This window comes from Lissotriton helveticus, chromosome 3_1, assembly GCF_964261635.1.
Source record: "Lissotriton helveticus chromosome 3_1, aLisHel1.1, whole genome shotgun sequence".
NCBI classification, from domain to species: domain Eukaryota; kingdom Metazoa; phylum Chordata; class Amphibia; order Caudata; family Salamandridae; genus Lissotriton; species Lissotriton helveticus.
Window position 1 is genome coordinate 809,462,312 of NC_136061.1, and position 26,066 is coordinate 809,488,377.

The window sequence follows — 26,066 nt, forward strand, 5'->3', positions numbered from 1 at the left end:
TGAGGGTGAGTGAGGGTGAGGGGTTGAGGGTGAGGGTGAGTGAGGGTGAGGGTGAGTGAGGGTGAGTGAGGGTGAGTGGTTGAGGGTGAGGGTGAGTGAGGGTGAGTGAGGGTGAGGGGTTGAGGGTGAGTGAGGGTGAGGGGTTGAGGGTGAGGGGTTGAGGGTGAGTGAGGGTGAGGGGTTGAGGGTGAGTGAGGGTGAGGGTGAGTGAGGGTGAGTGAGGGTGAGGGGTTGAGGGTGAGGGGTTGAGGGTGAGGGGTTGAGGGTGAGTGAGGGTGAGGGGTTGAGGGTGAGTGAGGGTGAGTGAGGGTGAGTGAGGGTGAGGGGTTGAGGGTGAGTGAGGGTGAGGGGTTGAGGGTGAGGGGTTGAGGGTGAGTGAGGGTGAGGGGTTGAGGGTGAGGGGTTGAGGGTGAGTGAGGGTGAGGGGTTGAGGGTGAGTGAGGGTGAGTGAGGGTGAGTGAGGGTGAGGGGTTGAGGGTGAGTGAGGGTGAGGGGTTGAGGGTGAGGGGTTGAGGGTGAGAGAGAGTGAGGGTGAGTGAGGGGTTGAGGGTGAGGGGTTGAGGGTGGGTTGAGGGTGAGGGGTTGAGGGTGAGGGTGAGTGAGGGTGAGGGTGAGTGAGGGTGAGTGAGGGTGAGTGAGGGTGAGGGGTTGAGGGTGAGTGAGGGTGAGGGGTTGAGGGTGAGGGGTTGAGGGTGAGTGAGGGTGAGGTGTTGAGGGTGAGGGTGAGTGAGGGTGATGAGTGAGGGTGAGGGGTTGAGGGTGACTGAGGGTGAGGGTGAGTGAGGGTGAGTGAGGGTGAGGGGTTGAGGGTGAGGGGTTGAGGGTGAGTGAGGGTGAGGGGTTGAGGGTGAGTGAGGGGTTGAGGGTGAGTGAGGGGTTGAGGGTGGGTGAGGGTGAGTGAGGGTGAGTGAGGGTGAGTGAGTGAGGGTGAGGGTGAGGGGTTGAGGGTGAGTGAGAGTGAGGGTGAGTCAGGGGTTGAGGGTGAGGGGTTGAGGGTGAGTGAGGGTGAGGGGTTGAGGGTGGGTGAGGGGTTGAGGGTGAGTGAGGGTGAGGGGTTGAGGGTGAGGGTGAGTGAGGGTGAGAGAGAGTGAGGGTGAGTGAGGGGTTGAGGGTGAGGGGTTGAGGGTGAGGTTGAGTGAGGGTGAGTGAGGGTGAGGGTGAGTGAGGGTGAGTGAGGGTGAGTGAGGGTGAGGGGTTGAGGGTGAGTGAGGGTGAGGGGTTGAGGGTGAGGGGTTGAGGGTGAGTGAGGGTGAGGGGTTGAGGGTGAGTGAGGGTGAGGGTGAGTGAGGGTGATGAGTGAGGGTGAGTGAGGGTGAGGGGTTGAGGGTGAGAGAGAGTGAGGCTGAGTGAGGGGTTGAGGGTGAGGGGTTGAGGGTGAGGGGTTGAGGGTGAGGGGTTGAGGGTGAGGTTGAGTGAGGGTGAGTGAGGGGTTGAGGGTGAGGGGTTGAGGGTGAGGGTGAGTGAGGGTGAGTGAGGGTGAGTGAGGGTGAGGGGTTGAGGGTGAGTGAGGGGTTGAGGGTGAGTGAGGGTGAGTGAGGGTGAGTGAGGGTGAGGGTGAGGGGTTGAGGGTGAGTGAGAGTGAGGGTGAGGGGTTGAGGGTGAGTGAGAGTGAGAGAGAGTGAGGGTGAGTGAGGGGTTGAGGGTGAGGGGTTGAGGGTGAGGGTGAGTGAGGGTGAGAGAGAGTGAGGGTGAGTGAGGGGTTGAGGGTGAGGGGTTGAGGGTGAGTGAGGGTGAGAGGTTGAGGGTGAGTGAGGGGTTGAGGGTGAGGGGTTGAGGGTGAGTGAGGGGTTGAGGGTGAGTGAGGGTGAGTGAGGGTGAGGGTGAGTGAGGGTGAGTGAGGGTGAGGGGTTGAGGGTGAGTGAGGGTGAGGGGTTGAGGGTGAGGGGTTGAGGGTGAGTGAGGGTGAGGGTGAGTGAGGGGTTGAGGGTGAGTGAGGGTGAGTGAGGGTGAGGGGTTGAGGGTGAGTGAGGGTGAGGGGTTGAGGGTGAGTGAGGGGGTGGGTGAAGGTGAGTGAGGGTGAGGGGTTGAGGGTGAGTGAGGGTGAGGGGTTGAGGGTGAGTGAGGGTGAGTGAGTGAGGGTGAGGGTGAGTGAGGGTGATGGGTTGAGGGTGAGTGAGGGTGATGGGTTGAGGGTGAGGGGTTGAGGGTGAGTGAGGGTGAGGGGTTGAGGGTGAGTGAGGGGTTGAGGGTGAGTGAGGGTGAGGGGTTGAGGGTGAGTGAGAGTGAGGGTGAGGGGTTGAGGGTGAGTGAGGGTGAGGGTGAGTGAGGGTGAGGGTGAGTGAGGGTGAGGGGTTGAGGGTGAGGGGTTGAGGGTGAGTGAGGGTGAGGGTGAGGGGTTGAGGGTGAGGGTGAGTGAGGGTGAGGGGTTGAGGGTGAGTGAGGGTGAGTGGTTGAGGGTGAGTGAGGGTGAGGGTGAGTGAGGGGTTGAGGGTGAGTGAAGGTGAGTGAGAGTGAGGGTGAGTGAGGGGTTGAGGGTGAGTGAGGGGTTGAGGGTGAGTGAGGGTGAGGCGTTGAGGGTGAGTGAGGGTGAGTGAGGGTGAGGGGTTGAGGGTGAGTGAGGGTGAGGGGTTGAGGGTGAGTGAGGGTGAGGGTGGGTGAAGGTGAGTGAGGGTGAGGGGTTGAGGGTGAGTGAGAGTGAGGGTGAGGGGTTGAGGGTGAGTGAGGGTGAGTGAGGGTGAGTGAGAGGGTGAGGGTGAGTGAGGGTGATGGGTTGAGGGTGAGTGAGGGGTTGAGGGTGAGGGGTTGAGGGTGAGTGAGGGGTTGAGGGTGAGTGAGGGGTTGAGGGTGAGTGAGGGTGAGGGGTTGAGGGTGAGTGAGAGTGAGGGTGAGGGGTTGAGGGTGAGTGAGGGTGAGGGGTTGAGGGTGAGTGAGGGTGAGGGGTTGAGGGTGAGTGAGGGTGTGAGTGAGGGTGAGGGGTTGAGGGTGAGTGAGGGTGAGGGGTTAAGGGTGGGTGAGTGAGGGTGAGTGAGGGTGAGGGAGGGTGAGGGTGAGGGTGAGGGGTTGAGGGTGAGTGAGGGGTTGAGGGTGAGTGAGGGGTTGAGGGTGGGTGAGGGTGAGGGGTTGAGGGTGAGTGAGGGTGAGTGAGTGAGGGTGAGGGGTTGAGGGTGAGGGGTTGAGGGTGAGTGAGAGTGAGGGTGAGTCAGGGGTTGAGGGTGAGGGGTTGAGGGTGAGTGAGGGTGAGGGGTTGAGGGTGAGGGGTTGAGGGTGAGTGAGGGTGAGTGAGGGTGAGTGAGGGTGAGTGAGGGTGAGTGAGGGTGAGGGGTTGAGGGTGAGTGAGAGTGAGGGTGAGGGGTTGAGGGTGAGTGAGGGTGAGTGAGGGTGAGTGAGGGTGAGTGAGAGGGTGAGGGTGAGTGAGGGTGATGGGTTGAGGGTGAGTGAGGGGTTGAGGGTGAGGGGTTGAGGGTGAGTGAGGGGTTGAGGGTGAGTGAGGGGTTGAGGGTGAGTGAGGGTGAGGGGTTGAGGGTGAGTGAGAGTGAGGGTGAGGGGTTGAGGGTGAGTGGGGTTGAGGGTGAGTGAGGGTGAGGGGTTGAGGGTGAGTGAGGGTGTGAGTGAGGGTGAGGGGTTGAGGGTGAGTGAGGGTGAGGGGTTGAGGGTGGGTGAGTGAGGGTGAGTGAGGGTGAGGGTGAGTGAGGGTGAGGGAGGGTGAGGGTGAGTGAGGGTGAGGGGTTGAGGGTGAGTGAGGGGTTGAGGGTGAGTGAGGGGTTGAGGGTGGGTGAGGGTGAGGGGTTGAGGGTGAGTGAGGGTGAGTGAGTGAGGGTGAGGGGTTGAGGGTGAGGGGTTGAGGGTGAGTGAGAGTGAGGGTGAGTCAGGGGTTGAGGGTGAGGGGTTGAGGGTGAGTGAGGGTGAGGGGTTGAGGGTGAGGGAGGGTGAGGGGTTGAGGGTGAGGGGTTGAGGGTGAGGGGTTGAGGGTGAGGGGTTGAGGGTGAGTGAGGGTGAGTGAGGGTGAGTGAGGGTGAGGGGTTGAGGGTGAGTGAGGGTGAGTGAGTGAGGGTGAGGGGTTGAGGGTGAGGGGTTGAGGGTGAGGGGTTGAGGGTGAGGGGTTGAGGGTGAGTGAGAGTGAGGGTGAGGGGTTGAGGGTGAGTGAGGGTGAGTGAGTGAGGGTGAGGGGTTGAGGGTGAGGGGTTGAGGGTGAGTGAGAGTGAGGGTGAGGGGTTGAGGGTGAGTGAGGGGTTGAGGGTGAGTGAGGGGTGAGGGTGAGTGAGGGGTTGAGGGTGGGTGAGGGTGAGTGAGGGTGAGGGGTTGAGGGTGAGTGAGGGTGAGGGGTTGAGGGTGAGGGGTTGAGGGTGAGGGGTTGAGGGTGAGTGAGAGTGAGGGTGAGTCAGGGGTTGAGGGTGAGGGGTTGAGGGTGAGTGAGGGTGAGGGGTTGAGGGTGGGTGAGGGGTTGAGGGTGAGTGAGGGTGAGGGGTTGAGGGTGAGGGGTTGAGGGTGAGTGAGGGTGAGTGAGGGTGAGTGAGGGTGAGTGAGGGTGAGTGAGGGTGAGTGAGGGTGAGTGAGGGTGAGTGAGGGTGAGTGAGGGTGAGAGGGTGAGTGAGGGTGAGTGAGGGTGAGGGTGAGGGGTTGAGGGTGAGTGAGGGTGAGGGGTTGAGGGTGAGGGGTTGAGGGTGAGTGAGGGTGAGGGGTTGAGGGTGAGGGGTTGAGGGTGAGTGAGGGTGAGGGTGAGAGATGAGACGGTCTTTGAGGCGCCTCTGCTGTATTTGCATTTGGTAAAACAGCCTTAATGATGTGTTGAGAGGCGCCCCCCTGCCATTGTTGCAGGCCGCCGTGTGGGGGCCTGCTAAGTGTACGGGGAGGGGGCAGCAAGCACAATTTATGGTGTTTTAAGCGACCCTTTCCTGAGAGACAGCCCTGGAGACAAGTTTTCAAAGGTGTGGGAGGAGTGCGGCTGAGGGAACAGACGGCGATTTGGTGATGTGCACGCGCATTTTAGGTCAATGCGCAAGCGCATTGACCTAAAAGCCACGGGCACAGCACCAAATCGCCGCAGTTAGGTAAACTTTGTTTAAAGCCCTATAGTCTCGCTCTGCTCAATGCGCATGCGCATTGACAGGCGAGACCTAAAAAGGGGGTCCAAGACAAATAACATGTAAACTGCAAAATATCATTCACAAAAAATTCTGACAGCAACGCTAGTAAATACAACAAAAGATTTAATCAATTCTGTATATTCCCTGTATATGGGATAATGTTCATCATATATATTTCATTGCATGTAAGACAGATTATTGATAAGCATAGGTGCCCACATTCACAACGGGGAGGGGGTGGTGAAGGTAAAGTGAGGGAAAATGATGGGATCACGTAATAGTGAGATTCATTCAGTGACACAAAATATTACAGGTTTGGGAGTCGATTCATATGGTCCCTCTGGAAACCAAAAGGGCCAAATCAAAGGCGCTCAAAAGAGTCCAACCAAAATTGTTACATCACAGATCCAAAATCCCTTGCAACCATTAATGTTCTGCTTGGGGTAGGAGATTTGGTTGTGTTTTTATAGTCGACGTTTCGACCCGTAAACAAGGTAGGTGAATATTCCTTACGCGGTGGGTCTTCTTCAGGACAATACAAGTTGTGGGTGAGCAACCTCCTATAGGGTAAAGAAATTTATTCATTATATAGTAATCACCATTCTTGTTAATTAATAAACAAAGACGGCGGATCAGTGAGAGAGCAAACTTGAACTATTAAAAACGTGTTGTCAAAGAGGTAATCCGATTGATATTCATAGATGGGTGGATAAATATAATATGTTAACTCAAAGGGCATATTCATGATTTATCGTCCAAGAGTTGAGGCAGAAATTCTACCTCCTGAATACTCCGTACGTGAGATAAGGGAAAAAAAGAAAATATTCTTCCCATGGACACAACCAGGGGCTTCACCCCCTTCTATAAATAAATAAACATGATCCTGCTTACCACTGTTATATTGTGGCAGTGGGTATTCTCCAAAGTACATGAAAAACGTCTCATCCAGACTCACACTCGGATTATTCTATCTAGGTGTGGAGGTAGAGAAAGGCAGTAATTGGCAAGTGTATTACAGAATAAGATCACAGGTTGACAAATAACCAAGGGGAAGAGCTTACCAGTAGTCCTCAATAGGAAAGTGGAAAGATTGGAGACGGAGGAATCATTATTGGTAGGGTCAGATTCTTGATTGAAGACAAATAGTATCTCGTATATAAAGCCTGAGGACATGTAATTTAAAGAGTCAGCGTACCCCCTAACGGGGTTCAATGCACATGTCATTAAAATCACGTTAACGGTCAGATTCTTGATTGAAGACAAATAGTATCTCGTATATTATGCCTGAAGACATGCAATTTTAAAAAGTCAGCGTACCCCCTAACGGGGTTCAAAGCACATGTCAATAAAGTCACGTTAACGGTCACATTATTACAAATGTGGTGTATACAGAACCATGTGGTGTGATTTGAACCCACAGACCGACACAGACCAACGTGAAAGATTATTGGAAAAAAAAAAAAAGTTTACCAGAAGTCATCAATGTGAAGGTAGTCAGAAACGAGACCGATGGATTCATTAAATAAATTTCTTATTTGAATTGTAGACAGAGAGTATACCGTTTGTTATAGCCTGGGGACATAAAACAATAAAGGATCAGCATTCCCGCCTGATGGAGTGCAACCATAGATCAAGAGGTGGATTAAGTAGCTAAGCACGTTAGTGAGTTAAGTATCACATACCTCAGAAAAAACAAATTGAAGAGTTTGCCAAGCAGCCGCCGTCGGGCAAAACATGCACCGTTCTTAAGTCATCGTCCCACTTCCTTCAAAGAGTCAAAGGGTCGATAGAGCGATTGTAAATAGAAGCCCCTATGAAATATTAAAGCGCGTCTCAGTTCGCATAATAGCGATATATCACGTATTCCTACTATTATTATGAAAGGGAAAGGAAAAAACCAGCACGGTTTTTACCTGTGAATGAATCCAAACGGCTCGTGTTTGAAAGCGCATCCAACCAGCGCGCTCCTGCCAATACCTCTGCTTCTCTCATACTGCCTGAGCAGCATAAGAGCAGTGACTGGTTTGGTAGGGGGGAGTTGGATGAGGCTCTGAGAGCCTGTGCTCGAGCCACCAAGTGGAGAGACGAAGAGGAGCACCGATCACTAAGCAATAGGTAAGTAAATCTTTTTTATTTTTTTTATTTTGATGATTTAACTCACTGACAGGCACTGTGAGAAACTCCGTTCATTCAGCCTCGACTCCAGAGCTTTCGTTTGTGGACCATTATAAACACTATTTAAAACCGACCACGATGGAGATCTTTTGGCGTTGAGTCTAGGGGTGCCCTGCTGTTTTTATTTTAATTTTTTTAATCCATGCCTGTCAATGGCTTAAATATTCGCCCCACTAGTTTAATTTGCCGCTGGCTGCCACTGACTCCAGTGCAGGTTGGTGAAAAATGTTGGTTTCTACCTTTCTACAGATCGGTGCTAAACTTCCAGAAATGCTCAGTTTCCACTATTTACTTTCCTGTTATCTCTTATAGCAGTGGCAGCTATTAAATCTAACATAGTGGCTGCAATGTATCGAAGAAGTTGCTGCATGGCTTGAGCCTTTTAATTTGTTTGCAAAGAGCAACCACACACTGTCTTAATTGAAAGTTTCCGCCCGGAAATGAAGGTCATCTTTATTAACCCACATTTTTTCAGTGCTGTATCAAAGAGGAGTTATTATTCTACCTTGATGACAAATACAGAAGGTTCTGGTGAAATGTTTGTTTGCTGTGTAACCAGTTACTGCTTTTGACCCTTCCATGTTCTTACAGTGTACTTGCATAGCAGTGTCTCGGAAATGGCTGGCTCTGGGGAGTTCAGGTGGAGGTCTAAACCTTATCCAAAAAGAAGGCTGGAAGCAGAGGTTGATACTTACACACAAGGTATGATACAATACTTTGCTAAACTTATTCACACTGGATCTTAGGTGTACATATTTCTTTTATTCCTGTACATGTTCACGGTACACTAAGTAATGGAATATTTTATTGTTTGGTGTAGAGTTGCAGGTCTTTGTTTTCTTTATGCAAGATGAGTATTATTCAGCAAAGGCGAAATGTGGTACGAGTCTATAGAGCTTAACTAGCCTAACACTAAAATGAAGAACAGGCATGTGTTTTTTTTTTTCCTATTCTTCCTCGTCAATCCTCTTATCTCTATGCCAGAATTCCCACTCCTGCTCCCTTTTAGGGAAATATCGGAAAACGTCCTCCCACTGCAAGCTCCTTTCCATGAAATATGGTAACCGATTGGGCTGTTTAATTGGTATAGTTGACTATTCGTAGCATGTGTTGGCCGTAGATACAAATGCTTAGCATACATCTGCCATCTAATGTTGGGCTTGGATGTTTGCAACTTGTTTTTGTTTGAAGAAGTCTTTTGAGTCATGAGGTATAGTGACTCCTCCCATAGTCTGCATTACGCTTGATTATCAGCTCCTTTGTTAGATTGTTTTTCTCTGCCATTGGGTTTGGACGTCTACCTTGGAGCTCTGGGATCAAAGCTTTGACACGCTGATACATCACCCTTCAATGGAGACTAGCAAAAAAAGCCAGTGACTTACTGGTTTTCTATAGACTTATGCCTGCCCGGGATCAGGCCTGGCTCCAATTAGTCTTCAACATTTCACCACTATCTTTTTTCACTCTAAGCACATAGGGTGGTGGAAAAGACTCCTTTCGGCTTCTGCCCCAAGTGCCATGCAAAATACTAAAGGCAAGATCACCACCAAATCTGCAATCTGAGCCTGTCTCCAGAACACAAAGAAACATTGTGTGAAGCGCGCCTGGCCTTCTGAACAAAGAAAATTCTTCAACAACAAAGAAAGCACCGCTGGGCCCATAGCACAACGCAGACGCACAGAGCAGAAGACGCACCTGATATCTTCAGGTTCCAGATTCAGCCAGAGCTTTAATACAGCCTCTACTCTGAAAGAGCCATCGAAGAGGAGGCAGAAGCACAAAGCTCACAAATGGACGACCCCATTCTTCTTGCCAGCAGTGGGGAAGGGACCAGCTCCAACTAGGAGCTCAACCGATCAGTTCAAGGGGGCACGTGAGTACTGTGGCAAATGCCTCCAACACCCTAACTAAAGTGTAGACACACTGAACCCCACTGCCATGGAGGTGTTCGGCATAAGGCAAAGAAGCAGACAGTTGTCCCTCCGCCTCAAAAACCTGTAAAGGCTGCTAAAAAACCCCGAAGTGATCGACCACTCCAAAGTCTTTAGTCCGTTTCGGAGCATGTGTCTAAAAAACAACTATCAACACCAGAAAAGCCGTCCAAGCCTTTGGAGCTGAAATCTCTCGCAGAAAGTCCCAGGGAGCCTTCAGACTCCAAACCATTGCCGAAAGCACCCTCCACGCCCAAAACACCTTTGCGTTTGAAGCCAACATCGGTGCCGAAAAATACATCTAAAGCATCTTTGGCTGCAAATGCATAAAACACTTCCTGCACCAACAGCACCAGAACCAGAAGAACTTGCCCGTTTTAACAGAATTACAGGAAAAGCTCGACACCAGGCAGAGACTTTGTTCATAAATACAGGAAGGGTGTTAACCAAACCACACATCCCACCTACAGACATACTATAAAAACGTAAAAATGCTTTTGAGGAAGAAATGATGGGGCTTTAAACTCCAAAGCCCCCAAGGAAAAAAACAGAAGGACAGGGGCACCAGCCCCATCAGATTTTCTCCTGAACCTTCACCTCCTCTCCCACCTACTCCAACAATACCTATAACTTATTCTCTCCACCTACTCCTGCTCAGCTGCCAATACCAGCTATACCTCCACTTCTACCAACCTTACCACATTGTTCCCTCTTGTTCACCCACAGGGATCACCTACCGCATCTTCTGTGGGGGAGTATAGCACTGGGGAACTTATTGATCCCTCTTACACGCCATACTTTTTGAGACCTACAGGGCGATCCAGATAATCTCGATCAACTCATTGGATGACTGTAACTTAGATCCACAAGGAGATACATATCCAGAGCTACACCCGTCCAAACCTTCCCTACCTGATGATGCCACGACATGTCATGATGTACTACACAGAGCTGCTGAATATTATAAAGATGACATGCACACAGTGGAGGACGAGGAAGACATACTTGTAGAGACTCTGTCCAAAACACAATGTTCTGTCCCTTTTTTACCTTTGTTAAAAGGCACGCTTAAATCCTCCACAGATATTTTCAAGCAGCCTTCTACATAAAGTCTCCTAACGCCTATGATTGAGAACAATTACAAACCCTCACCAACTAACCCAACCTATATCATAGGGCATGTTCCCCCTGATTCCTTTGTAGTGGACACTGACAGAAAACGTGGCAGTGCACAAGGCACTGGTGATGCTGCTCCTACAGATAAGGAGAGAAAAACATCTGATGCTTCAGGTTAACTTGTTGCAGTACAAGCATCAAACCACCTTCAAATTGCCAATTTTGTTGGCCTCCTTTCCAGATGCAACAGAGCACAGTGGGATCAGATGCAGGATTTGATCCAAAATCTTCCTGAGCAACACAAACAAAGGGGGCAGAATTAATTGAAGAGGAGTGACTTGTATCTAATGCTACAATCTAGTGTGCTTTAGACTCGGCCAACACTAGTGCAAGAGAGGCCGGCACCAGCATTATTATCAGATGACATGCTTGGCTAAGGGTGTCAAGGTTTAAACCCATTGTCCAGCAATGTCTCCTCAATTTGCCATTTGATGGAGAACACCTTTTTGGACCACAAGTGGACTAAATGCTGGAAAAATGAAAAAGGACAACAACACTGCTAAAGCCATGGGTGCCCTTCAAACATACCAAAATAGGGGATCCTTTCATAGGGGCCAATACAAAGAGGCAACCAAATCTACCACCTCTACAGATACACGTACTACTCACAAACCACAAAGCTCCTAACAATTTCAGTATACATGAGGCACATGCTATAAAACACACTACGGAGACAATGCCAGCAGGATTCAAGGACGTGGTTCCTCTTCGAAGGGAGCTACTTCCACCAAACCGTGGCTCCCTCCCAAACGGTTTATGTTGGCAACAGCGGACATGTTGTCCATTTTTAGAATAACTGATCTACCCTGAAGATAATGCTTGAAACTCATTAGTGCATAAAGACCGGCGGTCAGTTACAGGAAGTTTATATGGTGCGAAGATTCTTCTTGAGACCAAACCCCTCCTGTGTTCTGATCTAGGAGACGGACACCCCAGCCATGAGGGCTCGCATCTGATTCTAAGACAAAGTCTGGTGCTGAACCAAAGATTGTTCTGCCGTTCCAATCGTCCAAAATCTCTAACCACCAGGTCAGTTTCAATTTGGCTACTTGGGTCAGGGAAATGTGATCTCCATACCAGGGGTCTGATCTTAGAGCCCTCGCTTTTATCCTTTGAAGGGCACGGTAATTTAGGGGGCCCGGAAAGATAGCTTGTATAGAAGAGGAGAGAAGACCCAGAAGCCTGGCTAGTTCTCTTAGGGATAGATTTTGTTATTTCAGGACGTGTCTTATCTCTTTCCTGATTTTGGATATTTTCTTTGGTGGAAGAAGGAGGCCATTCGTGGTGTCTACGGTGAAACCCAGGAATTCCATAGTCCTTGAGGGAGATAGTATCGACATCTCCTTGTTTATGATAAAACCCAGGTTGTCTAAGAGGTCTATTACATTGTTTAGGTCTTGAATAATTTGAGAATGTTCCTGAGAGAGGATGAGGATATCGGCTACGTATATGATGAGTCCATTCCCCTTTTCTGCTCTCATTACTTTTTTTTTTTTTTTTTTATAAAACCTTTATTTGCATCAATAGGATATACATGCGTGGGCCCACAACCAATCCGGCCGGCCATAGGTCAAAAATGATCAAAAGTCAAAATAAGCGGTACAAGGCCAGTTGGCAGGCAGGCAAACATATTCAAAACAGTGCTAAGGAAAGGACAAGCGACATCAACTGCCCAATATCAGGAACAGTGAGGTCCATTTTATAATAAGGGGACAAGGCTCATGGCAGACTCATAAAATACGGGAAAAACAATAAACAGAAATATACCCACGCCAAAATGGGCAGAGGGGGGGGGGGGGAGGAGGATGTGAAGACACGAGTCGATCGTAGCACAAAACAAGCGCAAAATATATTAGAGAAGCATACAAGTACTACCAGCATCTCATGCCCCCCACCCAAAAACACGCTAACAAATGCAAGGGGAGCGGATAAACTGCACGATCTAAACCTACTCGCCATACTAGCCTGGGGAAAAAGGGGGGGGAGGGAGGGGAGGGAAAGGGGGAAAAACAGGGGGGAGACTGAGGGGAGGGAGGAAACCAATAAGGGCAAAAACAGGGAAAGGAGAAGAAGGAGAAACAAAGAAAAAGAAATATAAAAGGAGAAACACAATCGTGCAAGATGGGCGCCACCCCGGGCCAAGCGTCCCGCGGCCAATAACACAGAAGAAAGTGGAGAGCTGGCGAGAAGTAGGGTACGGCAGTCGCGACGGAAACACCGAAACTGATAAAAGTGGCAGAGCAACAGACCCCAACCCACTATGCCAGAGAAGCGAGGACAGAAGCGGCACCTCTATAAAGGGATAGAAAAGGGCCATAGAACCAAAAAGAAAACATCTGAAAGACCCCGCACCCCTGCAGAAGGCTACGGCCTACCCTCCAAACAGCGTGCCTGTCGCCCTAATCCGAAACCCGAAATATAGTAAAGAAAGAAAGTAGAATAAGGAGACAAAAAGAAGAAGGAAAGGGAATATGAAACAAAAATAAGATGTGAGGGAGGAGCCAAAGGGTATGAACAAACACACTCGGCCACGACCCTCCCCGGACCATCTAATGAATAACTATCAAATCAGTACTCCACCTTCACATACAGCAATAACCCGCAAGGGGGGGGGGAAATTTGAACGTTTCACAATGTCGAAAGTACAAGCATCAGTGCAAAGGACAAGTAAACCATCAGTCTATCAGTGTTGCGCAACTTACCCCCAGCCCATCCTAACCACGAAACCAACCCAATAAAGGATAACATGGAGCGGACCACCCAGCACAGAATAATCGCAATGTTGACCAGGGTTACGGCAGTGATGTAGATTAGGGAGAGCCACCATACCAATGGAATACAAAAAGTCAATGAAGCCAGTCAATTGTAGCAGCAACGACAGGGCAAGCAAAGGCAAGCCGGAGTCCAGTTTCGCAGTTCGACAATGCAAAGGTACCCCTCCAGGGCAAAAGTTCGAATCCATCGAAGCGGGAGCAAACAGCGGTCCACCATAGTTCCCAGTTGTCCGGGATGGAGCAGTTCTCCAGTATTCAATCTTTCATAGATTCACATGCTTGTATCTTCCCCGTCGTCATGGTGGGAGTCTCCCGGTATATAATAACCATAGCAGTAGAAGAAAAAACTGCCTGGAAGCCATAGAGTAGTGAAACCACTAGGTAACCTCTCCTCCTCATTATGTGGCCCAAACTACAGCCAATCAGCAGCCAGCACCAGCCTACACCATTCCCAGCAGAGCCACCATACCTCAGATTTCCAACCGCCTTCGTGTGAGAAGGAGTCTCCCTGAGCTCTGCTCAGCTTATTCTCTCTTCACTGAACTTTTGACCTTTCACAGTTGGAAGTCAGGTACTGTTCTTCATTATCAAACTTGATTTCTTTCAATATGGCTCAAGGATGGCTCAAGGCTACGTCCTTTCGGCCGGAAGTCCAGGCTAAAATATTGGACATGCCATTCGATGGCGAAAGCCTCTTTGGTAAACAGATTGATGAAACGTTACAAGGGATAAAAGCAGATACTGATACTGCTAGATCCTTGGGATCTTTACAGCAAGGTCGTTATCAGTCCTTTCGTGGACGAGGATCCAGAGGACGCTTTCAACAGCAACGTTCCTCTTACCAATCAAATCGGTACCAACCTTACAACCAACAGGGATACCGCCAATACTCCTCCAACCAGCAATACCGGTCCTCGAACTCTTCTTTCCAACAACAAGGAAGAAGAAGGTCCGCCGCCAGAGGGAAACAAGACTCTGGTCGCAGACAGTGATATTTATCAGGCGCCTCCAATTCCTCTTCAGATCGACCAGTTCCACTACCTCTCTCAGTTTCTTCCGCATTGGCAGTCCATAACATCGGACAGATGGGTATTAGACATCATTACACAGGGTCACACCCTGGAATTTTCGCAAAGGCCTCCAGATCGTCCTCCTCTCTGCAGAGTTCATCAACATATGGCAGCTCTCAAAGCAGAGATCTCATCACTCATTCTGAAAGGAGCGATAGAGGAAGTCCCATCAGACCAGCGAGGAACAGGGTTTTATTCACACTTCTTCCTTATAAGGAAAAAGCAATCATCAAAATGGAGGCAGGTACTGGATCTCAGAGATCTGAACACATACATAAAGAAAATTTCTTTCCGTATGCTGTCCTTGCAGGAAATTCTTCTACTGCTCCGCAAGGGAGACTACATGGTCTCTCTAGACCTGTTGGACGCATACTTCCACATTCCGATACACAAAAAACACAAGAAGTATCTGCGATTCATGGTGGCGGGGCGCCATTACCAGTTCAGAGTTTTGCCTTTCGGCCTGAAGTCTGCCCCCAGAATATTCACAAAATGCATGGCTCCAATAGCGGCGCATTTAAGACAACAAAGTCTCCAGGTGTTTCCATATCTGGACGACTGGTTAATAAAAGGACCATCGTTTCAGGCAACACAGAGATCCCTTCGGAGGTGCACAGATCTCTTCCACAAATTAGGCCTTCGGATAAACAAAGAAAAATCATGTTTTCTTCCGACTTGTACTCTGCAATTCCTAGGAGCAATCTTGAAAACTCAGGAAATGAAAGCTTACCCATCAGAAGAACGGGTAACAAAAATCTTGAATCTGACTGCATCTCTAGCAACAAAAAAGTTCACTTCCATCAGAATATTCAAGTCATTACTGGGAATGATGTCCTCTTGTATCCCATTGATTCCCAATTGCCGTTTACAGATGAGACCGTTGCAAGAAGCCCTGGACAAACAATGGGTCCAAGCCCTGGGTTCCTTCGAAGACAAGCTGGTCATAACCCATCAGATCAAATGTGCAATGTCATGGTGGGGTATCAGGAGCAACCTAACAAAGGGCCTGGTATTCGAAACTCAATCTCCAAGCTACGTCATGACATCAGATGCTTCATTACGAGGTTGGGGGGCACATCTACAAGACCTAGAGGTTCAAGGCCTTTGGTCTCCTCAGGAGACAACACTTCACATCAATCTCTTGGAATTGAAAGCTGTCTTCCTGGGTCTTCAGGCATTCCTTCCCAGGATCCAAGGTTCATCGGTCTTAGTGCGAACGGACAGCACGACAACAATGTTTTACCTGCGCAAGCAAGGTGGAACGAGATCAAAACCTCTGTCGATTCAGGCACAAAGAATCTGGAAATGGCTGCTGTGTCAAAACATATCGCTGCAAGTGGAACATGTTCCAGGAGTAGACAACTCAAAAGCGGATCTGTTAAGCAGGTCATCCGACATTTGCCACGAATGGGAACTATGTCGAATCCAGCTGAATCGGATTTTCAATGTGTGGGGCAAGCCAAGTCTGGACCTGTTTGCAACTCGAGACAACAAGAAGTGCAGACATTATGCCAGCAGGTTCCCCCAACAGGGCTCGAGAGGGAATGCTCTTCACCTCCGATGGACAGGGATATTTGCTTATGCCTTCCCTCCCTTTCCCCTAATTCCCTTATTATTGAGGAAAATGAGATCAGAACCTTGCCAAATAATACTGATAGCCCCAGCCTGGCCGAGGCAGTTTTGGTATACAGAGCTTCTCCAGTTGTCGGTGGAGCCAAGAATTCAGCTACCACCAACCAGGGATTTGATTTCCATGAACAAAGGCCAAGTACTTCATCCGCAATTGACATCTCTAAAATTGTCGGCTTGGAACCTTTTGAGCACGAGTTCCAGTCATTAAATATCACCCCGGAATGTCGTGAAATCTTGCAAAGTTCCGCAGCGCTGTCTACCAACAAAACATATTCCGCTAAATGGAAGCGATTCTGTATTTGGGGCCTTGCTCATGCAGTACATCCTTTGACGTCTTCTCCAGAGCAAATTCTTCCTTATTTATTGCATTTAGCCAGATCAGGGCTTGCGCACTCGTCTATTAAAGTCCATTTGGCAGCAATATCTAGATACAGAAGATCTCCAGGATGTCCATCTTTGTGGTCTAACAGACTGATCAAGGAGTTTTTAAAAGGACTATTCAGAAGGTTCCCTCCAATTAAGCGTCCTCCACCCACATGGCAACTTAACACAGTCTTGTCACAACTTATGAAAGCTCCGTTCGAGCCTATCCACAAATCTGAACTGCAATTTCTGTCATGGAAAGTTGCATTACTGCTGGCGCTCACATCAGCCAGAAGGGTTAGCGAGATCCAAGCTTTTTCTATACAGGATCCCTTCATACAATTCAGGCCAGATAAGGTGATGCTAAGAACTAATCCGAAGTTTGTACCTAAAATACCTTCGTCTTTTCATCTAAACGAACCAGTGATCCTACCTACATATTTTAAAAATCCTTCTACAGCGGCGGAGAAAGCTCTCCATACTTTAGACATTGGCAGATGCCTAAAGTTCTACATTGAAAAGACTAAAAGCTTTCGCAAATCAAACCAACTGTTTGTCTCCTACTCGGGGCCCAGAAAAGGTCTGGCCCTGTCACGTTCCTCCATCTCCAGATGGATTGCATCCGCCATTGTTTTTTGTCAGGAGAAAGCAGGAAGGCCTCTCGACATGAAAGTCCGTGCCCACGATACAAGGAAGATGGCGACGTCTTCTGCATTGCTAGCAGGAGTATCACTTCCAGACATATGCAGAGCAGCGACTTGGTCGAATGTGCATACATTCACGAAACATTACTGTCTGGACACGGAATGGAAAACAGATGCGGCAGTGGGACAGGCAGTTCTACGACATCTTTTTAAATAAGGTACATGTTTATGAATGTTATTCAAATGTTTTTTCTATATAATGTGGTTTTTCCATATGTGCTAATATCTGAAATAGCAAAGTTTTATTGTTAGTATTTTCTTTTTCTGAAAGGAATTTATGGCACGCAGCCCCGAGAAAAGAAAGGGGTCTAGCCTAGAAACGCTCTAACTACAAATACTGCTATCTACTCTGATACAAGCATGTGAATCTATGAAAGATTGAATACTGGAGAAAGAACTAGTTACTTACCTGTACACTATGGTTCTCCAGTATTATCTTTCATAGATTCACATGCGCCCTCCCGCCTCCCCGTTTCCTTTAGGCAGACCACCTTTTTATCTCTGGTTTCCTGCATAGCTCACTCTTGGGCGGTAGGAAATCTGAGGTATGGTGGCTCTGCTGGGAATGGTGTAGGCTGGTGCTGGCTGCTGATTGGCTGTAGTTTGGGCCACATAATGAGGAGGAGAGGTTACCTAGTGGTTTCACTACTCTATGGCTTCCAGGCAGTTTTTTCTTCTACTGCTATGGTTATTATATACCGGGAGACTCCCACCATGACGACGGGGAAGATACAAGCATGTGAATCTATGAAAGATAATACTGGAGAACCATAGTGTACAGGTAAGTAACTAGTTCTATCTCCGCGTCGTGTGCAAGTCCTCGAAGTCCGGGCGGTGAAAAAGCGGAGGTTCAAGAGCCACCGGCCCATCAAGCGGCCGAAGAACAGCGGCAGCAACTCCTGGCGCAGCCGAAGGGGGCGAAGCAATGGAGGCATCAGGACGATAGGGGTGCATGAAAGAGCGGCGACCCAAAATGGCGGCGGGCCGCATAGGGTCGGTAGAAGCACCGGGGGCCAAGACAGCGTACAAGGACATCAAGGCGTCTAGGACATCTCCGAGCGTGGGCGCTCGAGCACACGCCCAGGCCCCCGCGCAATCCGGCCAGCAAAGGTCTTCGGTGCAGAGCGGAGCACCCCCCACATTGTCGGTAGCCATTTTGTGAGTTTCGCCGCCCCGCACTCCACCGCGGGCCCCCAAACAGTTCCCAAATGTAGGACTTTACAGACCTCCGGAGGTTCCCAACAACGGCCTCACCGGCACAGAACGGGTAGGCACTCGATGGGGGGGGGTGCCCCCTCCGAACAGCGGCGGGCCCCACAAGCAGAGCCAGGCACGGGGTCCAGGGCTGCCGGACAGAACAAAGGCGAAGGGACCCCTTCACACAGTTAGCCCCCAACACATCTCGTCCCCCTCCAGCCGCACGGTCCACAAATCGGGGCCGGTTCAGGATCACCGGGGCATACACACAACGGCTCCCACCAGTGGCTCACTCTCGCGGCCGGGGCCGGCAATCTCAGCACCGCCGGTCGGGTCCCACAGGCGAGGTCCCGGTCTCGAGCGCCCGTAGGCCCCAATCTTCCCGAGGGCACAGCTGCGGACCCACAGCACGCAGGAGCTTCCGGACCAGACGGTGAATAAGAGTGGGTCGTTAAATTCCAAAATCTGTAGTGAAGTATCGTCGCAGTACAGGATATATTGCAGGATATTCGAGGTTGGCCGGAGGGCGGACGGAGCCGAGCTAAAAGGCGGCCATTACGCTCTCAGGCTAGGCTCCTCCCCCTCTCATTACTTTGTTGAAGCACCAAGGGGCAGAGGAGAGGCTGAAAGGAAGAACTTGGAATTTAAAGAGATGGTTTTCCAAATAAACTGAAGGAAGGGTTGGTGAGCCTTGGCCACAGGAAAGGTAAAATGAGCATCTTTTAGGTCTAATTTGACCAGCCAGTCTCCTTCTAACAATAGATCTCTCAGAAGATGGATGCCCTCCAGTGTCTGTAAACAAGGTATTTGTTGAGTTCCCTTAGGTTTATAACGGGTCTCCAGCCTTTGTCCTTTTTCTCTATGAGGAAGAGTGTGCTTACAAACCTTAACATGTCCATAGGGCCTTCTAAAATTGCACCTTTCAGAAGCATTGAGGAAATCTCCTCCTCTATTATCTTCTCTTGATCTAAAGTGAGGGGGATTTCCCTGGGGGAGGTACTTTGAATCGGAGTTTCCGTAAAATCTATCGTACACCCGTTCAAGGTATTCAGAACCCAAGCTTCTTGAGTGATTGATTAGTTTCCAGTTCTGAGAAAAGGTTTTAGTCTGCCTCCAACCTTTGGGGGAAAAGGAGGGGGAGGGGAAACAATCGTAGTACTCACTTTGAGGATTGATGTCACTAGATGCTCTCTTGCTCAGAAGCTTCTTGAGCAAAAGCCTCTTCCTCTTTGCGGATATAATTGAGAGGGATTTGAAGATTGATAACCTCTTCTGCCGTAACCTCTGGATCTAGAGAAGGGCCTGCGGTTAAAGTGGCCGGAAGATTGGCCCCTTCTTCAGGCCCTGCCAAAAAGGTTATTATTAGTGTTGAAGACCCTCTTCATATTTTGATGGGCTTTGTCTAATGCCGTGAAGGTAGATACGTATTTACCTAGAGTCTTAATCAGATCCTTACCAAAAAACAAACCTTTAGGGTTGAGTGAAGGTTGCTTGTCCGCCAGGTCACTCAATTTAGGACTGATTTTGGTGAGGACTACTCTCCTCCTCTCAGAATTGAGGCCTGCATTTGTGTTGCCCAACAAAGCTAAGGCACTTTGGCTCCATCCTCAAATTACATCGGTGTTCAATGGGGAGCCATTGATGTTGCTATCTTCAGCAGCATCAATGATTTAGCTAAAGGTCCTAGGATATCAAGGACCCGAACTTGGCAAATCTTAAGGGATCCCTCCATTCCTTTCCTGGGATCTCTACCAAGTTAAAAAAGATATTTGATCAGTTCGGGTCAAGATTGGAGGTTTAGCAGACCTTACTCTCGATGGAGGGTCTAGAGCATTCGGCTCTTAAAAGGTTGTGGTTGTCTCTCTCCAGAGGGTTTCTCAACCATTTCGCAATAAATCTGCTTACATGTTCATGGGGGACCCATTCAGAACTCCTTGAGTGTTTATTATTAAGGGGAGAGAACATCTCCTCGCCTAAGGGATCTATAATGCTGTCTTTTGAAGAGGAAGGGAGGTCTTCCTCAAAAGGTTGAGAGTTAAACTCCTGGTCGTCCTCCTCTAAATCGAGGATATATTCATCAGGGAATTCAGAGGCATCATAGTCATGAAAAACATCATAATTTTTCTTCCAATTGGAGATCATCAATTTGAGCACTTCGATAAGTGGAAGATGGCGGCTGGATAGGAGGTCCGGTCGGGAGCTCCGTGCTTGCAGCAAACTAAAACCACAGAATGCACCTTTAACTCATAAAAACTGCATTTACCACCTAAAATAAGGGATTTTCACACTGTAGATAGCAAATTCAAGAACAATATTCAAGAAACCTCTTTGAAAAGGAAGGGGATGTTAAACTACTTACCTCGGCGTCCAGCGGAAGGCTGGCCAAGTGGAGCCGTAGTGAATGGCGCTTTGCACGGCGCCCTGAAAGTTTACTCGGGGATTATGGGCGGTCGAGTCAGAGGCAAGTAAAGGCTGCAGGAGGGCTGCTGGGAGAATCCAATTTCAATTCCGGGGGGAAAAGTGGCAGCGCCTCCCCCGGCATCGCCGCGTACACTGCTGAGCCGACAGACACTGAGGAGGGACGCGGGCGGCTCTCCCCTCCAGTTCCGGGGGGAAAGGAGCAGCGCGATACCTGCGGCTAACATGGGCACTACGGAGGCTGACAGCGGAGATTTTGGGAGACGCAAGGTTTCGATCACGCAGGCACCTGGGGCTAAAACCGAAGATGCCGCCTCAGTTCCGCCCCCAGTGAACTCACGGACCCCCGGGGGCCCGGGAAGACGGCAATCATCAGCAGATCAAGACTTGAGGAGGACAAACACGCCTATGAACAAGGTACCTGGTGAGGGGGGAGGAGAAATAGTGGAATCACTTGAGGGGTGCGGAGGGGATAAGCATTCGGTGGAGGGAAAGGCAACAAAGGCAGTAGCCCCGTGCACCTTTTGGGAGCCGAAGGGGGGGGAGGAGTATCACAAAACTACCGTCCCTGTTCTAAGTTAGGGAAAACAGTTGAGCCTGAACAGAACATTAGTAGAAGATCAAGCTACTGCCTTAGGAACAGACAGTTCCTCAAGCACAATCACACCCCACCTCTACAGCAAGGTATAGTACCAAGCAGCACTAAAAGAAAACCCAAAAGGAAGCCGAATTCAGAAAGTCAACCCCTTATAAAAAAAGCTAAACCAGCAAAAGGGAAAGACTGGGAGAAAGGGCAGATAGAACCAAAAATCAGAGTGACCCCCTCACTAAGGTCATTTTTTAAGGTTCAGCAGCAAGTCTAAGGGGCTCAAGAATCTCAGGGGAAACAGATCACAGTAAAAGTAGGAAGCAAACCCTCACCTCATGTAGAAACTAGAGCATCTTCTACCCCAATATTCTGCCCTGAATCAGAGCATAAGACCAACCCAGCAGTGAACAACAGAAAGGATATGAACAAGGAGACAGGGAAAGAGGCGCCTATTCAATTGCACACCGAGGCACTGGAGGGTTTAATTATGGCAGGATCTACCGATACTGTAAGACCGCAGACAACAAGCAATTCGGCGGAAGAAACCATAGAACAGACTCCAAAAAGTAAAACAGAGAAATTCCTGGGAAAAATGCTGGGAGAAATGAGGGACACATTTGCAATATCAGAGGCCAACCAAAGCAAGATTCAGGAAGTGTGTGAAACGTTAGACTCCAAACTAAATGCGCTAGGGGAAAGAGTGACGGCAGTAGAAGCAGAAGTGGGAGCTCTCAGTAAGAAAGTGGAAATCAACCAAAAGGAGATCAGAGCTTTAAGAGAAAAGGACAAAAACATGAATGAGAAACTTGAATCACTAGAAAACCAGGCAAGAAGAAATAACCTGAGGATCCTAAACGTTCCTGAGAACCAGGAAGGGACGGATTTCAAAAAATGTACGGTGTCACTCCTTGAAGAACACTTCCCATGGGCAAATGAAGCGGAATTGGAAGAAGATATACAAAGGGTACATCGAGACCCCTTCGGCAAAAATAAAGAAAGGAAAACGCCAAGGAAAATCCTTATCAATTTTAAGACATACACTCTGAAAGAAAGAATCCTAAGTGAGGCCTTAAAGAAAGGAAATTTTAATAAAGGCGATTGGTCTTTCAGAATATGATCCGATATGTCTAAAGCTACCCAGAATAGGCAGTGGGAGCTGGGACAGCACATGCAGCAACTAAAATCTCTTGGAGCCACGGTGCAAATGAGTTCCCTCCAGCCCTTAGGATCATGTGGAGGAACAAAATGCACAACATAAGGGACCCCAAGGAGGTCAAAAATTTCCTAGAACAAATCAGGGACAAAATGCGGACCGAAAACCATGAAAAGTAAAATAAGAAAGGTAAAAGCGCTCAGAATAAGCGAATCACGGACTCGAAAAGGGCGAAGGATACAGCCCAAAAGAAGAAGGGAGATTTCCCCAGGGAGGGTAATGGAAACGTACACAAAAAACAAAACAAAAAAACACGGGTGGGGAGCAAACTAGGGAAAAAAACTGAAAAAATTTCCCCAACAATGAAAAAAGAAAGAGTCTACGGTGCCTGTAAACACAAACACAAATCTGAGTTCCACTCTGACAACATAGGAAGATGAAGACGAATCCCAAAGAATTCAGTATACTCTCTTGGAACGTCAATGGGCTCAGAACAAAAAGTAGAAGAAGGAGGATACTAGAATACCTGAGGACAACAGACCGTGAGGTTATCATACTACAAGAGACGCATCTCCTAAAAACAGAATGGGACCAAATCATGAAAAGTCTGAGCTGGGTAGATGCCTATGTATGTACTAACCAAGACTGTAATATTAAGGGCATAGCAATAATCTTTAAGAAATCGCTCAAAGTTAAAGTAGAATACACAGAAGTGGACAACAAAGGCAGATGGGCAACCAGAGTAAGAATATGTAATAATCTGTATACCATAGCAGGCTATTACGGTCCGAATACAGACGACCCAACCCCCCTTCAAAAACTCTACACTCAGCTACTGTCAGCTACCTCTCCAATAGTACTAGGGGGTGTTTATAATATAATCATAGATCCTAAAGTGGACAGATCCCCCCCAGGAAGACAAGTAAATCTACCAAAAATGAGAGAGTGGCTTGGACACTACAAAAAGGATTTGGATCTGGTGGACATGTGGAAAGAGAAGGGGGACAAAAGACAGGCCTTCACTTTTCACAATAAAAAATTGGGACACAAATCAAGAATTGATTACTTCCTAATAAACAGGAGTTTATCAGAAAATGTCATAAGACTAGAGCATCTGCCAGCTCACCTGTCAGACCACTCAGCACTCCACCTTACTATACTAACAACAAAAAATAACTCCCAGTAGATGGACGGTTGATCGAACTATATTATTAGATCCACAAATAATACAGGAACTTAGGACAGAAACAGAAATCTTCTTCGAGAACAATAAATCTGGGACCTCAAAACAAATCATTTGGGACACTTACAAAGCAGTAATCAGAGGAAAGTTACTAAGTATGGGGGCTTTCAGATCAAAGGTTATAAAACAAGAAATAGGAGACTTGGAAAACAGTATAAAACAGCTCGATATACAAATAGCAGCAGAGCAGATAATAACTAATAAAGAAGAACTAGAGAAGAAAAGACAAAAACAAAAAGAAACACTTAGAGATATCATGGAGAACAAAGTATGGATGAAGTGGGAAGCCAGCAAACTAGCAAATCACGAGTATGGAGAGGGATGTGGCAAAATGCTGGCGTGGAAACTAAAGACTGATCAAACCAGAAACAAAGTAGCCAGCATCCAGCAACATAACCAAACAGAACCAAGCTCAGAAGACACCATAATTATGCAGGAATTTACAAATTTCTTTTCCAATCTATATACTGAGGATACCAATCCTTCAGAGGAACAACTGGAAGAATACCTAAATGACCAGTCCCTTATGTCATTGTTAGAAGATGAAAAAGAAGAACTAAACGCAGAATCCACAAACGAGGAGGTAGGAGATGTTATAAAAGGCTTAAAAAGAGGGAAAGCAGCCGGTCCGGATGCTTTGCCAAATGAATTATACATCAACTTAAGGGAAACCTTGGTACCACAAATCACAGAGTTATCAAATCTAATATACAGAGGTCGTGGAAAAATCCCTGACTCCTGGAACAACGCAACTATTAGCATCATACTAAAACTAGGGAAAAATCCAGTGAATTGCGAATCATACCGGCCAATATCACTACTCAACTGTGATTACAAAATCTTCACAAAGATTATGGCAAAAAGACTAGGGAGAGCAATGGCAAACCTGATCCATATAGACCAGAAGGGTTTTGTGAAAGGCAGACAAATACAAGATCTAACGCACTAACTCTTTGGGGCAATAGATATAGCCACCGGTGAAAAAATACCATTAACGATAATCACGTTCGATGCTGCCAAAGCGTTTGACAGAGTCAATTGGGCCTTCTTGAGCAGAGTCATCTGCAAAAATAATCTAGGAGAGTCCTTTTTACATATGGTGGAAGAAATATACAAAAAAACCTAGAGCCAAGATCTTAGTTAACAGTAACCTCACCGAAAACATAGCGATTAAAAGAGGAACTCGTCAAGGTTGCCCTCTGTCGCCGCTACTTTTCAACCTTTATATCGAACCCCTTGCAAACAACCTCAGGAACCATGATGCAATATCGCCCTTCAATCACCGAGGATGGAACAAAAAAGTTGCACTTTATGCAGAAGACTTGATGGTATTTACAAGTAATTTCCAAAAGTCCATTGGATCAATAGAAGATACCTAAACCAACTTTGGGAAAGTGTCAGGGTACCAGACTAACCAATCAAAAACTGAGGTTATGAGCTGGAACACGCAACTCAACAACCCTTTCATCAAAGAAAAGATAAAGTATTTGGGGATCAACCTGGTTCAAGATCTGGATAGAGTCCCCCAGATAAATCTTAACAGAATCGCTGGCGAAACCAGAAAATTACTCAAAGTATGGGGGGGTCTGCCACTAAGTTTCTTAGGAAGATCCAATATAATATAAATGTCCATCTTGCCTAAATTCACCTACCTTTTTAATACTATACCTCTGGAATTTAAAAGGGAATCTTTAAAGAAACTTCAGGGAGAAATAACAAGTTTCATCTGGTCATCAAAAGGAACAAGAATAGCGTGGAGTAAACTGAGAAGGAGAAAAGAACATGGAGGGATAGCCAGTCCCGATCTATTAGAATACTACAGAGCTTTCCACTTTAAAAACATGAGGCCACTTTTGAGAAGCTGTCAAAAATACCCTGACTTCTTGCAAACAATGACAGAAAGAACAGATCATTTCCTTTATAAATTCGGCCACCCGAAATTCTTTAAAAAGATAAAGCTGAAGATTCTTAAGGCTGCGGCAAAAGTATGGTACCAAATAAGGAACACTCTAAACTTAGCATACTACAGTTCTTTGGCTCCCATATGGGACTCCCCGGGTACTCCAGACTACCTCAAAGACTGTATGGCCACCCTGCTGAAAACAGCAGGTATTAAACATTGGGGCCAATTAATGTCAGGAACCATCATAATCACCTGGGATGAACTAACCACAGCTACTAACGCCTCCATATACAAATTCAAATATTACCAACTTACTAGTTGGGCAAAATCGCTCAAAGAAAAGAATAAGGGAAACAAAGATTTGGAGAAGGAAATGACGAAGGATTCACCCATAAATAAAGAAATATCTCGATGGTACTGGGCCCTAATAACAGCAGGAGAAGAAGCCTTCCGGATTCCAGAAATGATCTAGGGGAAAGACCTGCCAACAATAGACATAGAAGATACATGGCAAATATCAATGGAGAAATGCTGGTCGACTCTAAAATCAGCCGCCTTAAAAAGAAACCACCTATTCACAGTACACAGGGCCTACTGGACCACAAAAAGATTATCCAAGTTCAAAGGGGCCAGAATAAAGGACTGCCCTAAATGTGGAATAGAGAAGGCAAACAATATACACATGTTCTGGCAGTGCCCTCACCTCGACACTTT

At 47.9% G+C, this 26,066-nt stretch overlaps 1 protein-coding gene across 2 annotated transcripts in view; it reads left to right on the forward strand.

Moving 5' to 3' along the window:
• The window catches only part of HPS5 (HPS5 biogenesis of lysosomal organelles complex 2 subunit 2), a 594,029-nt gene that overhangs the window by 66,846 nt on the left and 501,117 nt on the right, over nucleotides 1-26,066 (forward strand). For both annotated transcript variants that reach the window (XM_078681077.1, XM_078681076.1), the window contains exon 3: nucleotides 7,791-7,901. In XM_078681077.1, the coding sequence (XP_078537203.1) occupies nucleotides 7,791-7,901 (111 nt within the window). The remainder of the gene's footprint in view (nucleotides 1-7,790; nucleotides 7,902-26,066) is intronic.